The sequence below is a fragment of the Sinocyclocheilus rhinocerous genome, unplaced genomic scaffold, assembly GCF_001515625.1.
Source record: "Sinocyclocheilus rhinocerous isolate Xijiao unplaced genomic scaffold, SAMN03320098_v1.1 scaffold881, whole genome shotgun sequence".
In the NCBI taxonomy this organism is placed as follows: Eukaryota; Metazoa; Chordata; class Actinopteri; order Cypriniformes; family Cyprinidae; genus Sinocyclocheilus; species Sinocyclocheilus rhinocerous.
This window is the reverse complement of record NW_015624586.1, coordinates 538,466-553,730: the sequence shown is the minus strand read 5'-3', so window position 1 is coordinate 553,730 and position 15,265 is coordinate 538,466. Positions and strand designations below refer to the sequence as shown.

At 43.5% G+C, this 15,265-nt stretch overlaps 1 protein-coding gene across 1 annotated transcript in view; it reads left to right on the top strand.

The window, feature by feature from the left end:
• The window catches only part of LOC107745008 (NACHT, LRR and PYD domains-containing protein 3-like), a 35,174-nt gene that overhangs the window by 5,194 nt on the left and 14,715 nt on the right, over nt 1-15,265 (top strand). The window contains exons 2-5 of the mRNA XM_016558847.1: nt 2,510-2,596; nt 2,709-2,822; nt 3,413-3,977; nt 4,175-4,635. Coding sequence (XP_016414333.1) covers nt 2,510-2,596; nt 2,709-2,822; nt 3,413-3,977; nt 4,175-4,635 — 1,227 coding nt within the window. The remainder of the gene's footprint in view (nt 1-2,509; nt 2,597-2,708; nt 2,823-3,412; nt 3,978-4,174; nt 4,636-15,265) is intronic.

Genomic DNA, 15,265 nt, shown 5'->3' with positions numbered 1-15,265 from the left:
TAATGGGCTTCAGTGTGTTTAGATTTGAATTTTGACAGTTGGAGTTTGTCGGAATGTTCAGGTGAGCAGAGACTTTTCAATGTAAGTCTATGGGATTTTTATGATTTTTAATATTAATTTTTAAGAAAACCATAAGTCCGATCAGTTAGAAAAGATATAGCACACCCGGTCAGATCAGTCTGAAGAGCTGGGCTGAGTTTGGAGTCTGTAGAGTTAAAGCTCTAGGAGGAGATAGAGTTGATAATTTAGGATCAGAAGAATAATAATGTTTAAATAGCATTTCAGTAAGTTGGCTTTCTCAAGCCAACTTAATAAGAAGTTTATATAGCATTTCAGTAAGTTGGCTTTCACAAGCCAACTTAATTATATCGTATCGACAGAAATTAAGAAATATATTGTGATATAAATTTTGGCCACATAGTCCAGCCCTATTTTGTAAATTTTTATACATAAGTTTGCATATGTATTTTTGTTAAGTAGCTTATTTCATAGATACATATACATATGTTAAAGGGTTAGTTCTTCCAAAAATTAAAATTCTGTCATTAATTACTCACCCTCATGTCGTTCCAAACCCGTAAGACCTTCGTTTATCTTCGGAACTATGGAAGCTACTAGAATACTTTTTGTACGCAAAGAAAACAAAAATAACGACTTTATTCAACAATTCGTCTCCTCTGCATCATCGTAGTGTCATTTTGGAGAGTATCCACTGAACGCAAACAGCGTATGCTATTCTGTGTCAGCCGCACCACACGTTTTCTACATTTATTTACGCTTTGATTTGAATGAAAACAGAGCAGCATATGCTGTCTATGGGAGGGTCAGAGAGCTCTCAGAATGCATCAAAAATATCTTAATTTATGGGTTTGTAACGACATGACGTGAGTAATTAATGACAGAATTTTCATTTTTGGGTGAACTAACCCTTTAAGACCATATGTCCATATGTCCTTTTCCCGGACATGTCCTCTTTTTGTACCTAAAAAATGTTGTCCCGCCGGGATTTCTAAATCGCCCAATGTGTTCGGGATTCGGCTTTTGCTGTCTACAGTCACCATTCATTGTGTGCGTTTTTGTATTAGAGCCCTGCACGGAACTGTTTTCTTAATCTCGCTCCCGCTGAATTTCTGACCATTACTGCCTGCAACCCTCAACGTGTGTGTTCCCATGATTTTGCCAGCAGCCATATCGCCCTGCAGCCCAAGACTGGTTGCCCACTGAAGCTAAGCAGGGTTGAATCTGGTCTGTACCTGGATGGGAGACCTCCTGGGGAAAACTAGGTTGCTGCTGGAAGAGGTGTTAGTGAGGCCAGCAGGGGGTGCTCACCCTGTGGTCTGTGTGGGTCCTAATGCCTCAGTATAGTGATAGGGACACTATACTGTCAAAAAGCACTGTCCTTTGGATGAGACTTTTTAACCGAGGTCTTGACTCTCTGTGGTCATTAAAAATCCCAGGATGTCTTTAAAAAAAAAGAGTAGAGGTGTGTCCTCGGCATCCTGTGGACATATGTCCACTTTTTGGACCTAAAAAAATGCGTCCGGCCAGGATTCAGCTTTTGCTTTCTTCAGTCGCCATTCATTGTGTGCATTTTTGTATTAAAGTTCTGCGCGTAACTGTTTTCTTAATCCCGCTCCCGCTGAATTTCTGACCATTACTGCCTGCTCACGCAAACATTCTATTGCATATAATTTTCGCGCATCATATCAATATGCAGAGTATTATAAATCTCTTATGAATGAGCGCTCGCTGTTCACTTTCACTTTGGATTTGGCGATCATGCGCACTCTGTGTAAAGGGAGCACATCTTGTAAGATCAGATATCTGTCAATCTGCTGAGCAGCAAATCCTTCAGCATGGTCTCTCAGTCATCTCTCCTTACTCTCGACCCATGATCAGTTCAATCTGACTCCTGCAGCTGGTGTTGGATGCAGGGTTGCCAAGTCCAGTTTTTTTTTCCATGGAATTGGGCTACTGTTGCCATGGGTTGATTTCCCCCATGGGTTAAAGGTTTGAAATATTGCATAAATTACATTTGACTGAAATGCTTGTAACATTGAAACATTTTGCATTATACCCCATTATAATCTGTGGTAGATGTAAAGTTTTGTGAAGGATTGCCACTACAAGCCTTTTAGCTTTGTTTATGATCAATTTTGATAACAGTGACTGTAAAATATGTATATTAGGTATGGAAATGACATATTTTGAGTTTGGATTTTATATAACCCTCCTCAAACCACCCACAAACCATGACATGGTGACAAAATGACATGTTTTGAGTTTTGAGATATGGTCATTGCACTAATTTAGCCCCCCCCATCTCCAATATATATTTGTATTGTGTTTTTATTTTATATTACATATTCATGTTATCATGGCATCCGTAGTTATGGCGGAGAGTCTATGAAAGAACTTTAGTTTATGGTCTAGTAAAGATGAAAAGATCATAATTTTTTTAAGTCAAAAGTTAATATTAATACAGTAATTCAAGGGTTATTTGTTATAGTTCAGTTCATCATAAGAGATCAGAACCAGAGCCCAGCTGTGTGTTTATGAAGAGTGATGAGTCTATAGATCATTCCCAAAATATCAGGTACAACATTTCATTAACAGACAGAATTGAAATATTTGTTTCTTTGTTTTATCATGTGATTATTTTATTGCATCTGATATTTTAACATTTTCTCACACACTCTCTGTTATAGTTCAGTTCACCAAAAGAAATCAGAACCAGAGCCCAGCTGTGTGTCTATGAGGAGTGATGCTTCTTTGCTTCATCTAATTGATTTCAAGAGTGATGACTTAAGGTTTAACCTCAAGTTTAAAATTTTTTTAGTAAAAGATATGATTATAGTAATATATTTTAAATTAAACTGTCATAAATATACAACAACACTATAATAAATGTGTATAAGCAGACATCTAGGTAGGAACTGTAGTAATCTAATGACAATGAGCAGATATAGAGCACAGAGTAGATGTATTTATTTATTTATTTACCTTTATTTAAAAGGTGTTTTTTTATTTTACAGTTTGACCTTGAGCAGGTGCATTTTTAATAATGTCACAACTGTTATTAAGGTAATGAGAAAAATGTCACCAATGTCAGAGTGTTTGATTCTTGATTCAAGGTCAATCCTGCAACACAGATCAGTAACAAAACCCATCTGTAAGAAATATGACCAGTCTATGAATCAACCACAAGACAGCACGTATCCTGGTGTAAGGTAAACTGTGGGATTTTTTAATGCAGTGCATTATCACATATTACTCATTTACATCATTAATAACTGACATTTCATGAACCCTATGATATGTTCAGTGTCTCCTAACACAGAAAAAAAAGACATTTTGCTCCGTACATTTACCTCTGTAAATCATGCAATAATGTGGTATTTTAATTTTCCAGGCATGAAGTCCTCAACATTTTTAGATCAAATCTGATGAAGAAGTTTGAGTGTCTGTATGAGGGAACAGCGACGCAGGGAAACCCAACACTCCTGAATGAGATCTACACAGAGCTCTACATCACAGAGAGTGAGAGTGGAGAGATCAGTAATGAGCATGAGGTGAGACAGATTGAGACACAATCCAGGAGAGCAGCAACAGAGGACACAGCCATCAAATGCAATGACATCTTTAGAGCTTTACCTGGACAAGACAAACCCATCAGAACTGTGCTGTCAAAAGGAGTCGCTGGCATTGGAAAAACAGTCTCTGTGCAGAAGTTCATCCTGGACTGGGCTGAAGGGAAAGAGAATCAGGACGTCCAGCTCATATTTCCACTTCCTTTCAGAGAAATCAATCTGATGAAGGACAAAACACTCAGTCTTTCAGATCTTCTTCATGTCTTTTTCCCTGAAACTAAAGAAATGGAAATATCCAGTGATGAATATGAAGTGTTGTTCATCTTTGATGGTTTGGACGAATGTCGTCTTCCCTTATATTTTCAAAGAAATGAGACACTACGGGATGTAAACAAAGAGACATCAGTGGGCATGTTCATCTGAGCATTCAGGAACATCTAGCAGCTCTATATGTGCACCTCTCCTGGACAAACCACAACAGAAATGTGTTTGACCAAATCACCAAACAGAGTTTGCGGTCTAAAGAGATGGAACAGTTTCTACTCAGCTCATCAGAACATTTTTCATTATTTGAGCTGCATCAGAAAGCTGTGGATGAGGCTTTACAGAGTAAAAATGGACATCTGGATCTTTTCCTGCGGTTCCTTCTGGGTTTGTCAGTGGAGTCTCATCAGATTCTCCTACAACGAATAATGACGCTGAAAAGAAGCATCTCTGACAGCAATGAGATAACAGTTGAGTACATCAAGTGGAAGATCAGGACCATTGACTCTCCAGAGAAATCCATCAATCTGTTCCACTGTCTGAATGAACTGGGTGATCATTCACTAGTGGAGGAAATACAACAGTATCTGAAATCTGGAAATTTAAGTGAAGCCAAACTCTCTTCATCTCAGTGGGCAGCTGTAGTTTTTGTGTTGTTGACATCAGAGGAGGAACTGAATGAGTTTCGTCTTGATAAATTTGTTAAAGAAAAGAATAAACCTGAACATATGAAAGTTCTTCAGAAGTTGCTGCCTGTGATTAAAGAATCCAGATCAGTCCAGTAAGTATCAATGAGAACAATCACTTCACTGTTAAAACATTAAGAAAAAAAAGAGCCCTGTATCTTAGTAATCTTAGATAAAATAAATCTTAGTAAAATAAGTCTCTGATGTCCCCAGAGTGCATATGTGGAGCTGACGTTTGCGCATGAAGCGTTGCTATTGATTCATAAACATAAAGGGACTTTACAATTTTTTTCTGGTACATTTTCTTCGATAAGGAAACTTAACCACATTGTCCTCAGCAGCTCAGATGGAGGGAGTATATGGAGACTTCTGTGTTCGTTGGTGCAACAGAAAACACAACACTTGTATTGCATCTTTGGCGCTGACATTGTATATCTCTAGTTCCCTTTCTAACGGTCTCTCCCGGGGAAAAACTCCTGTTTTACTCTGTACTGAAGCCTGATTTGTTCACGTTTGTGTAGCTGCACAAACCATGGCGCTTTATACCATGACCACCATTAGACCACTATATAAGTCGGCTCGGAGCGCCATTTATCAGACCATTCTCCTTCAGTGATGAGGATCATCTCTTTGCTGACTCTGCAAGGAAGCCAAAGAAGTAGAAGCTGAGGGAAGAAGCTCTACCTGCTCACCACCGTCGAAGAGCCCTGGCAGAGATTTTTTCCCTGTGGCCATCCGGCGCTTAAGAGCAAGAGCAAATTTCCTAAAAGAGCAGCGTGCGTTGTTGCAAGTGTGGCTCGTGCAAGCACCCCTTGCACAAGACTGATGGGCACTGATGTCGCCTGTTTAGGCAGTGCCCACGCAGAGGCTGCATTCACTGAAGGTTCATGCTCTTATTTCGAGAGTCTCAGCCTTTCCTGTCTCCGCTCGCGGATTGCTTTTTTCCACAAAGTCGGTCTTCCCCGCTCAACTCTCCCATTTCCTTTCTCACCTAAGAGAAAGAAACAGCGAAGCAGCGGGTCTTTCTCTCTGGGTTCGAGCGGTGCCATGTCGGCTCGTACCCAGCCCTCCCGTGTCCTCTCATCTCGCCCGGTATGCTTCACACGGGAGGACCAGTGCCCCTCTTCTGTTGCGAGCGGCCTGGTCTCTTTCAGCGCTTCGGGGGAGGACGTCACTGTCGATGACATCACCGCCGACGACTCCGTGAGCCCGAAGCCCCTCCCTCTGCTCAACCCGTGAGGCCGAAGCCGGACGCTGAACTCATCCGCGTACTGTCTAAGACTGTAGAGGACTTAGGTCTTGAATGGTCAGCCTCAGAAGAGACCGCCCATGGCCTATTGGACGAGTGGTTTCTTCCGGGAAGCCATCAACAGTCCTCTCGTCAGCGGCCCACCCCGTTCTTGCCTGCAGTTCACGAAGAGCTCACTAAGACGTATCGCGCCCCCTATTCGGCCCGGGTTAACCCCTCTACAGCATCGGCTCTCACTTCCGTTGACGGCGCTGACGACAGAGGGTAAAGCAGGCTTCCCCCTCTGGAAGAGGCGGTCGCTGCCCACTAATGCCCACCATCTGCCCTTGGTTTGAAGGCCCATGCAGCGCATCCCTCCAAGCCCTGCAGGACCACCTCGGCCATTGCCAACAGAGCTTATGCAGCGGCCGGTCAGGCCGAATCGGCACTGCATAAAATGGCGGTCCTCCAAGTGTTTTAGGCCAAACTTCTCTGCAGCATGGACGAGTCAGGCCAACAGCACCAGGAGGCTTTTAAAGAGCTGCGCACAGCAACAGGCCTGGCTCTGCGTGCAACGAAATCAACGGCGCAGGTGATCAGAATGACGATGGCCAGTTTAGTTGTGTTGGAGCGCCACCTCTGGCTGAATTTGACCGAGATCAGGGACGCTGAGAAAATGGCCTTCCTCGACTCGCCAATCTCGCTGAAGGGCTTGTTCGGTCCCGTTGTGTACGGGTTCACGGAGCGTTTTTTTGAGGCTCAGAAGACGTCACAAGTGCTGCGTCACTTCCTCCCCGCGACTGCTAGTCACCAGAAGACCCCCACCACTCAGCCTGCTAAGCCAGCGCAGCCTCAGTCACAGCCGCAGCGGAAGTCCTAGCCCAGGCTTCAGCAGCGCCCCCGGACGGTGAAACGCTTTCCCTTCCCGAAGCGTCAAGGTCCCCGCCCTCGAGTAGTGCTGGACCCTGAGACTCCTAAGTCATCCTGATCCAGCAGAGAAGAAGAGGAGGGGTTCAGTTCTCGCCTCCGTCGGAACTCCCCCGAAAGCAGCTTGCTTTCACACTCCATGCCTCCAAGCACCTCTGAGCAATGGAGTTTTGCCCTCCGAGGGTCACGTCCTGCAGGTGCAGCGCGTACCCGAATGTTTTACCGCTGTGATAGCGGACCCACATACTCAAAAGAGCAATTTTCCTCTTTACACTCTCTCGCTCACTAATTCAGGCTCCCCGCCCTCCCGCAGCGAGCCTTTATTCGAAAAAATTGATCCTCTCGCATCCCGGCTATCGGCCTGGGCAGCCATACCGGACGAGTCGAGTTTGGTTCTAAACACAATTCAATGAAGCAACTCGCTTCAGTTCGCTCGCAGGCTGCCTCACTTCAGAGGTATTATTCAAACTTCTGTCTCGGACAACAAAGCTCACCATACCGGACGAGTCGAGTTTGGTTCTAAACACAATTCAATGAGGTAACTCGCTTCAGTTCGCTCGCAGGCTGCCTCACTTCAGAGGTATTATTCAAACTTCTGTCTCGGACAACAAAGCTCACGTTCTCCGACAGGAAGAGCAGACACTGCTTGCAAAACGTGCGGTGGAGATAGTACCGCCAGCGAACAGCGAGTCAGGCTTTTTCAGCCGCTACTTCCTTCTCCCAAAAAGAGATGGCGGGCTCAGACCCATTCTGGATCTCATGCATTTGAACCACTTGCTTATGCGCCGGCCATTCAAAATGTTAACTGTCAAACAGATCCACGCACACATTTGCCCCGAGGACTGGTTTCTGACAGTGGATCTGAAAGACGCGTGCTTTCACATCCACAAAACCCGCCATCACAGACCGTTCTTGAGATTCGCATTCGAGGGCGTGGTCTATCAGTATGTAGTCCTTCCGTTTGGACTGTCTCTGGCCCCGTGCACTTTTACGAAGTGCATAGACACGGCTTTTTCACCTCTGATACTAATGGTAATCCACATATTGAACTACCTCGACGATTGGCTGATTCTAGGCAGATCAGAATGGGAACTGATCGCTCACAGGACGCTGTTGCTCAGCCACTTAGAGCACCTCGGGTTGAAGATCGACCCGCAGAAGAGTCAGTTGTTTCCCAGAGAGCAGGCTGTCTTTCTGGGAGTAACTTTAGACTCTGTTCGAATGCGAGCATAGATCTCTGGACAACCCCCCACCTCTTTCAAACAGGCGTGCAGTTGGGTCTGACCTACAGAAGGAAGGTGGTTACAACGGACGCCTCCAACTCGGGTTAGGGTGCCCTGTTGGAGGGCAATCCGGCGTTCAGCTCCTGGTCAGCCCCAGAGCAACGCCTACATATCAACTGCCTAGAAATGTTGGCGGTTTTCCTAGCCCTGAAAACCTTCCTGCCGGCTTGAGGGGGCACCATGTCTTAGTCCGGTCGGACAGCATGACAGTGGTGACTTTCATCAATCACCAGGGCGGGTTCAGATCGCACTCCATTTACAGGATGGCTCGACACCTCCTTCTATGGGCACAGAAAGAATTCCTCTCGTTAAGGGCGGTTCACGTGCCGGGCAAGTTGAACTTTGGTGCAGGCATGCTGTCCAGAGGCAATGTAGCCGCAGGCGAATGGGTGCTACATCCTCAAATGGTTCTGAAAATCTGGGCTGTCTTCGGGAAGGCAGAGGTCGACCTCTTTGCCTCAGAAGACAACTCTCACTGCACAACATACTTTTCGATACAGCGAGATGCTCTGGCCCACAACTGGCCCAGTGCTCGCCTTTACGCCCCCCCCCCAATCGCCCTGATTCCTCAGGTCGTCAGGTGGGTCAGGGAGACCAAGTGCTCCCACCTTCTAGTGGCCCCGCTCTGGAGAAACCAGGCCTTGTTCCAAGAGCTAGTGCAGCTTTCAGCAGCAGCCCCGTGGCCCATTCTGCTGAGGAGGGATCTTCTCTCACAGGCGAAAGGCATGATTTGGCATCCCCGGCCAGAGCTGTGGAGCATTCATGTATGGTGCCTCGACGGGAGCCTAATTAGCTCCCAGCGAGAGTAAGCAATACCATTTTAGAGGTGAGAGTGCCGTCTACAAGACACCTTTACAGCCAAAAATGGTCTGTCTTCCTTAACTGGTGCTCTGCACATAGTCTGGACCTAGTATCATGTAACATGTCCCACGTGCTAACCTTTTTACAGGAGCTGTTGGATAAGGGGCGCGCCCCTTCCATGCTCAAAGTGTATGTGGCAGCTATCGCAGCGAACCATTCTCTCAAAGCTGGCCAATCGATCGGCAGGAACGACCTGGTCGTTAAGTTCTTGAGAGGTGCTCGGAGGCTGAACCCTCCTCGTCCTCAGACTGTGCCATCCTGGGACTTATCTATAGTCCTGTGGACCCTATGAGGGCCGCCCTTTGAGCCGCTCAGTTTGGCTGAATTGCGGTCCCTATCGCTTGAAACGGCCCTCCTCCTAGCCTTAGCATCGGTTAAGTGAGTGGCTTGCAAGCGCTTGTCAGTTAGCACAAACCAAGACATGGTTATGTTCCGAAAGTGCTCTCGACTCCGTTCAGAGCACAGCTGATCACCCTGTTGGCGCTCCCCGTTACAGATGGTGAGCAGGGCACTAACTTGCTCTGTCCAGTAAGGACACTGAGAGTGTATTTAGAGCGCTCTAGTTTAGGCAGTCAGAGCAGCTCTTTGTTTGCTTTGCAGACCGCCAGAAGGGACTGCCGGCCACAAAGCAGCTACTCTCTCGCTGGATTGTAGATGCGATAGCTATGGCTTACGCCTCAGAAAGCTTACAATGCCCTATAGGTGTGAGGGCCCACTCCACAAGGGGGATGGCCTCCTCCTGGGCATGGTCCAGCGGGATTTCTATTGGTGAGATTTGTGCGGCTGCCGGCTGGTCATCGCCATCCACATTTGCCAGATTTTATCATTTGGATGTACCTGCACTACAGGCACGGATTCTCTCTGTTTAGACTGCCATTCTTCCCCCTTGGGCGAAGTTGGTTATATTTGTGCTTATCAGCTACTAGCTTATAGCACAGTGTGCTCATGTTCTTGGGAGTCCTTGTCTAGTGCTCCGAGACTGGAGTCGCAGGACAGATTGTTCTGTATCTGCTCATAGTATGGCGTGATTTGATGTGTTCCTCCATGTGTTGCACACAACGGGAGAGACCGTTAGAAAGTGAACGCTCCGGTTACTAACGTTACCTCGGTTCCCTGAGATAAGGGAACGAGCATTGCGTTACTTGCGGCCCTATAAGCTGCACGCAAATCGATGACTGTTGCTTCAGTCGAATGATCTGATGAACTGGTTTGTGCAGCTACACAAACGTGAACAAATCAAGCTTCAGTACAGAGTAAAACAGGAGTTTTTCCCTAATGCGTTATACGCAACGCTCGTTCCCTTATCTCAGGGAACCGAGGTTGCGTTAGTAACCGGAGCATTATGGCAGATTGCTGCCTCTCACTCAGGGCTGTGTTTATGCTAATAGGGCAGAGATCATCACAAATGGGCGATACTTTTTCCCCTTAGTGACGTGTAAAGAGGGAGAATCTGAAATTGCTTGTTCTGAGAGATGGTGGATTTTTACCATTATAGGCTGATTGTTTTCTCACACTGCGGCCACTCAACTGTTCAAACAGCTTATAAAAGTGATTTTTGCATAATAGGTCCCTTTTAAGTGCTGTAGTTATTATTTTAGTGGTCGGCATTTTTATGTATTTTCAATACAGTGACACTGTAAAAGATTTCTTCAGGCATTCAAACAAAGTCAGAGAAGTCACATATAAATAATTCAGGTTTTCAAATAAATTTTTTTTAAAATTAACATGTAGGAATTTAAATATCTCTTACCTGGCATAAAAGCCCAAGCAGAAATCGAGAGCAACCAAACAAGTGGAGAAGCAGCTCAAATCTCCTAAAATATGATGAATCAGTTAATCGAGCAAAACAGCAGCATACTTGAACAAACACTTTTGAAGACAACAATTGAAATCTTCCAGGTAGTTTATTAATTATAATTGCATGTTATTTATATATTTTGAGTTTTTTTTACATTTTACAGAAGGACATCTGGAATGACAAAAAGCTAGACTCAAACTTATATTAAAACACATGAACCTTCTGCCAGTTCACAGGCCAGCATGCAGATTGGTTTTAATCATATTAAACAAGTTAGAATTAAATTTAATTTAAATTGCATACAATAAAAATTTTCCTCTGTTAATAGATGAATGTTGATTTAATCCAGTCTTTACTTTTTTGTGTTTATAAAATTGCCCATGAAATTTTGAAACTTTGAAATTAAGAAATGCATGTGCAGTTTTTTTTCTCATTGTATGAATTAATTTAATTATATTGGAACTGCAAGCTGTTGTTCATTGCAGCAAGTTTTTTTATTGCTTTTTTGATAGCTGTTTGATAGTGTTTCACATGTATGATTTTCATCTTTCCACAGGCTGAGTGATTGTGGCGTCACAGATGAAGGTTGTGCTGCTCTGGCTTCAGCTCTGAGATCAAACCCCTCACACCTGAGAGAACTGGATCTGACTGGGAATAAACTAGGAGATTCTAGTATGAAACTGCTGTCTGCTGGACTGAAGGATCCTTACTGTAAACTGAAGAAACTAAGGTAAGATTTTGCATAAAACAGACGTATAGTGCATATGATAAATATTTATAAGAAATATTATTTATCCTGCTTGAATGAGACTTTGGATGTTTTGTGATTATGTTTTGTGTTCTGTGACATTTTAGACCTCAGTCCAATGATCCATCAAACATTGATTTGTGCTTTATGTTTGTACTTTCTCTTTAATAATGGATTCACAGCTAAACTGATCTGACCTGGAGAGTGAAGAGTGTGTCATTGTTCTCTACAGGTTGTTTAATTGTGGTGTCACAGATGAAGGTTGTGCTGCTCTGGCTTCAGCTCTGAGATCAAACCCCTCACACCTGAGGGAACTGCATCTGTCATGGAATAAACTAGGAGATTCAGTGAAGCTGCTTTCTGATGTACTACAGAATCCTCACTGTAAACTGGAGAAACTGTGGTAAGATCATATGACACACTGTAAAGTATACTGAATGTGAAGTGCAAAATAATAAATTACAACTTGAAAACAAAATTCCAAATACAAAAACAAAGAATTTTAAACACAATGGCAAATCTAAACACAAAACAAGTCAAAAAACACAATGACAAGCCAGACAAAATGGAAAAGGTAGGTATTGTTTGCAAATGGAATACTTATCACTGATTGTCAATCAAGATGTACAGAAAGTAAAAAAAAAAATTGTGTGACCAGCTTTGTTTCTTGTACATGTGTGGAGTTCAATTCAATTCACATTTATTTGTATGGCACTTTTCACGATACAAATCGTTGCAAAGCAGCTTCACAGAACATTTTAATTTCTACATTACATTTAGGAGAAGCTTATCAGTGGTGATTATGTCATGGTCATGTCCATACAGTATGGCATATATATGCAGAGAAAATCATCTAGTTTGTTAATGACATGTATTCAAACAAACTGTGAACACAATTAACAGCAATGATTATATGCTGCAATTAAACTTATAGAAACATTTGGTAGTTTTGTATGTTGGTTCAAGGTTGGCATCATCTGAAGTCCTCTGAGGGGTTGACATCATCTCTTCTCAGGTGTTCGGTCATCTTAGATCTTCATAAAGGTTGGATCCAGACTGAAGCTTGTGTAATTCCTAGTTACCTCGGGATGCCCATCCCGTGGCAGAAACAGAGAAGCAAATAGAGAAAAATTAGCATAGCTGCAGCTCCAACTAAGCAAAAAATAATAATGTGTTCAAACCAAGAAGAGAATGTGCATTTGATCAGATATAACTGAAGTACAAGATTATGAGATGCTTTGTGAATGCTTGGCTAAAGAGATGTGTTTTTAATCTAGATTTAAACAAAGAGAGTGTGTCTGAACCCCAAACATTATCAGGAAGGCTATTCCAGAGTTTGGGAGCCAAATGTGAAAAAGCTCTACCTCCTTTAGTGGACTCTGCTATCCTAGGTACAACTAAGAGTCCAGAGTTTAGCGACCTTAGGGAGCGTGATGGATTGTAGCATGATAGAAGACTAGTTATGCATGCAGGAGCTAAACCATTTACGGCCGTATAAGTAAGTAGTAGTATTTTGTAACTGAAAAGGAACTTAGTAGGTAGCCAGTGTAGAGATTGTAAAATTTCCTGTCAAGGCCTTGTCGTTATCTCCTCAGTAGAATCGGAAGAGTGATGAAAAACTAATCCAATCAGGAGACAACAGAGATCTTTTGTATCAAGGACTAAAGAGTTCTTTCACAACATATAGTTGAGAGATACCTTGTGATCGCTTATGCATGGAACCATGGCATAGGCACAGGAAATGGCTAATTTAATCACACCCTCCCGGTCTGCACGCACACACAGGATCTATACAGCGTGACATCCCATGACCCGTTGAACATCTGCTTCCTGTTCTTCGCCACATTTTCAACTCACTATTTCTTTCCAACAAACACACACAGAAACTTACACAGACAATTTCAAAAGACAATCATTTAAAGTATTGCCACAAGGGCAACTTTATCCACGAATAATGTGTTTTGTGCCTTTCTATGCTCGATGTGTTTTATGTAATCGATGGAGTTTAATCAATGTCTTATAACCCTTTTTAGTAGATAAGGTTATTAACGTGTATGCAAGATGTCTGATATTTGAGCTTGAATGAAAGCTTATTTTATGTGCAAGACTGTGATATGAATGAAAAGGGGGAATTATGTACAATACTACCATTAAGAAACTTTATAGAAGTATTAACAAAATCTGGCAAGGATGTTCCGCACGTGTTAAATTGAAGCATCATGTTAATTTATGCACGAAGAGGAACCTTGCAGGGCGTGGCTAAGCCCTGCAACAATATCTGATTGGAACAATCGCTTCTGGGATGGACCAAATCGGCTCGCTTAAAACCAAATATCACGAACAGATCCGTGCTCTTTCGCCTTTGTCTTGACCGCGCTCAAACTTGCGCTCACACGCTGCACCATCAAGCGATTGCGTCATTCAGAACTCCAAACACTTCGTTGAAGCTTCGTGACTCTGCAGAACAAAGTCTTGCAAACTCAGACTCTCTCAGACGAACTTTGAGGCTCCTCCATAACCAAGCAACACCCACTCACCACGAGGGCTTTTCCCAAAAGACGTCATCAAGGAAGATTGCCAGCCAATCAGCAACGGGACTCCCTCAGGCAGAAAAGCCCAGAAACCCCGCTTTCCAGCGCAAACGCAAGTAACAAACAAAATCTTCTACCTGCTGAAACCGTAATTAAATATGTTAAATAATACAAATATCCTTTATGTATTTAATCCCATTTATTTGCTGCTGACCTTCAGTGATCCAATTCAACCATACTAATAAGCAAAAATTACACAAGATAAACTAATATTTCTTCTTCTTTTTTTTTATTGCTGAAGAATCTTGAACTTTCTTCTTCTGTGTTCTACTGTACAGACGTGAATTTGCATTTCCTTCAGCCTGAGGCTTTTGGTGTGAAAGGGCTTTTATATTTGCCAAAAATAGAACTTTTTATATTAAAAGCAAACAAGCAAGCCCAGCCCAGATTTAAAAAGTAACGCAACGCATTACTTTCAATAAAAAGTAACTAAGTAACGTAAACTTTTTTTAGGAAGTAACACAATATTGTAATGCATTACTTTTAAAAGTAACTTTCCCCAACACTGGTAACAAGTACTAGAATTTTGGGACTTCCTCAGAACTCTGTTATCTCTCATCTTCTGAACTGTATATGTGTGTGTGTAAAAATGTGTTTGTGTGCTTTTAGTAGTTTAGTTAATCTGTCCTTATTGTAGCTCAATAAAACTTCTTGTTTCATTATAAGAACCTCTTGTTTCATCTAAGATGGCAGTGCGTGCATACGCTGCGGCTTCTCTCTCTCCCGTCAGAACGGTGTTTTCGTGTATTTTGTCTTGAGTCGCAGTGTTTTCATACATCTTCATCGCGTCTACCTGTCTCTAAGCGCACATACAGTCGTGAGTTTCTGCTCGATGTCGGCAGAACCACTTTTTTTAAATTAAACTCCGCGCACGCCGAAGAGCTGCGGGATCTCGGTCTGCTCCGGAGGCCTACACCATCACCGACCCCCACTACTGCATCTCGCCCACAGCGGAGGCGCCACAAGCGGCGTGAGAGGAAGCAGAAGAGGGGTAAGCGCGGAGGTATCCGGGCTAGGCTAGCGGCTAACCCACACAAGCCAGCTATCCCCACCATCGTACTGGCTAACGTACGCTCTTTGGACAATAAACTGGACTACATCCGACTACTACGCTCAACTCAGAGGACTGTAAGAGACTGTTGTGTTTTTGTGTTCACGGAAACATGGCTCAACAACAGCGTTCCGGACTGCGCTATTCAGCTCGACCAGCTAACATGCTATCGAGCGGACAGAGCTTGCGTCGAGGGAGGTAAGACCCGTCGCGGCGGGCTTTGTGTTTACATCAATGA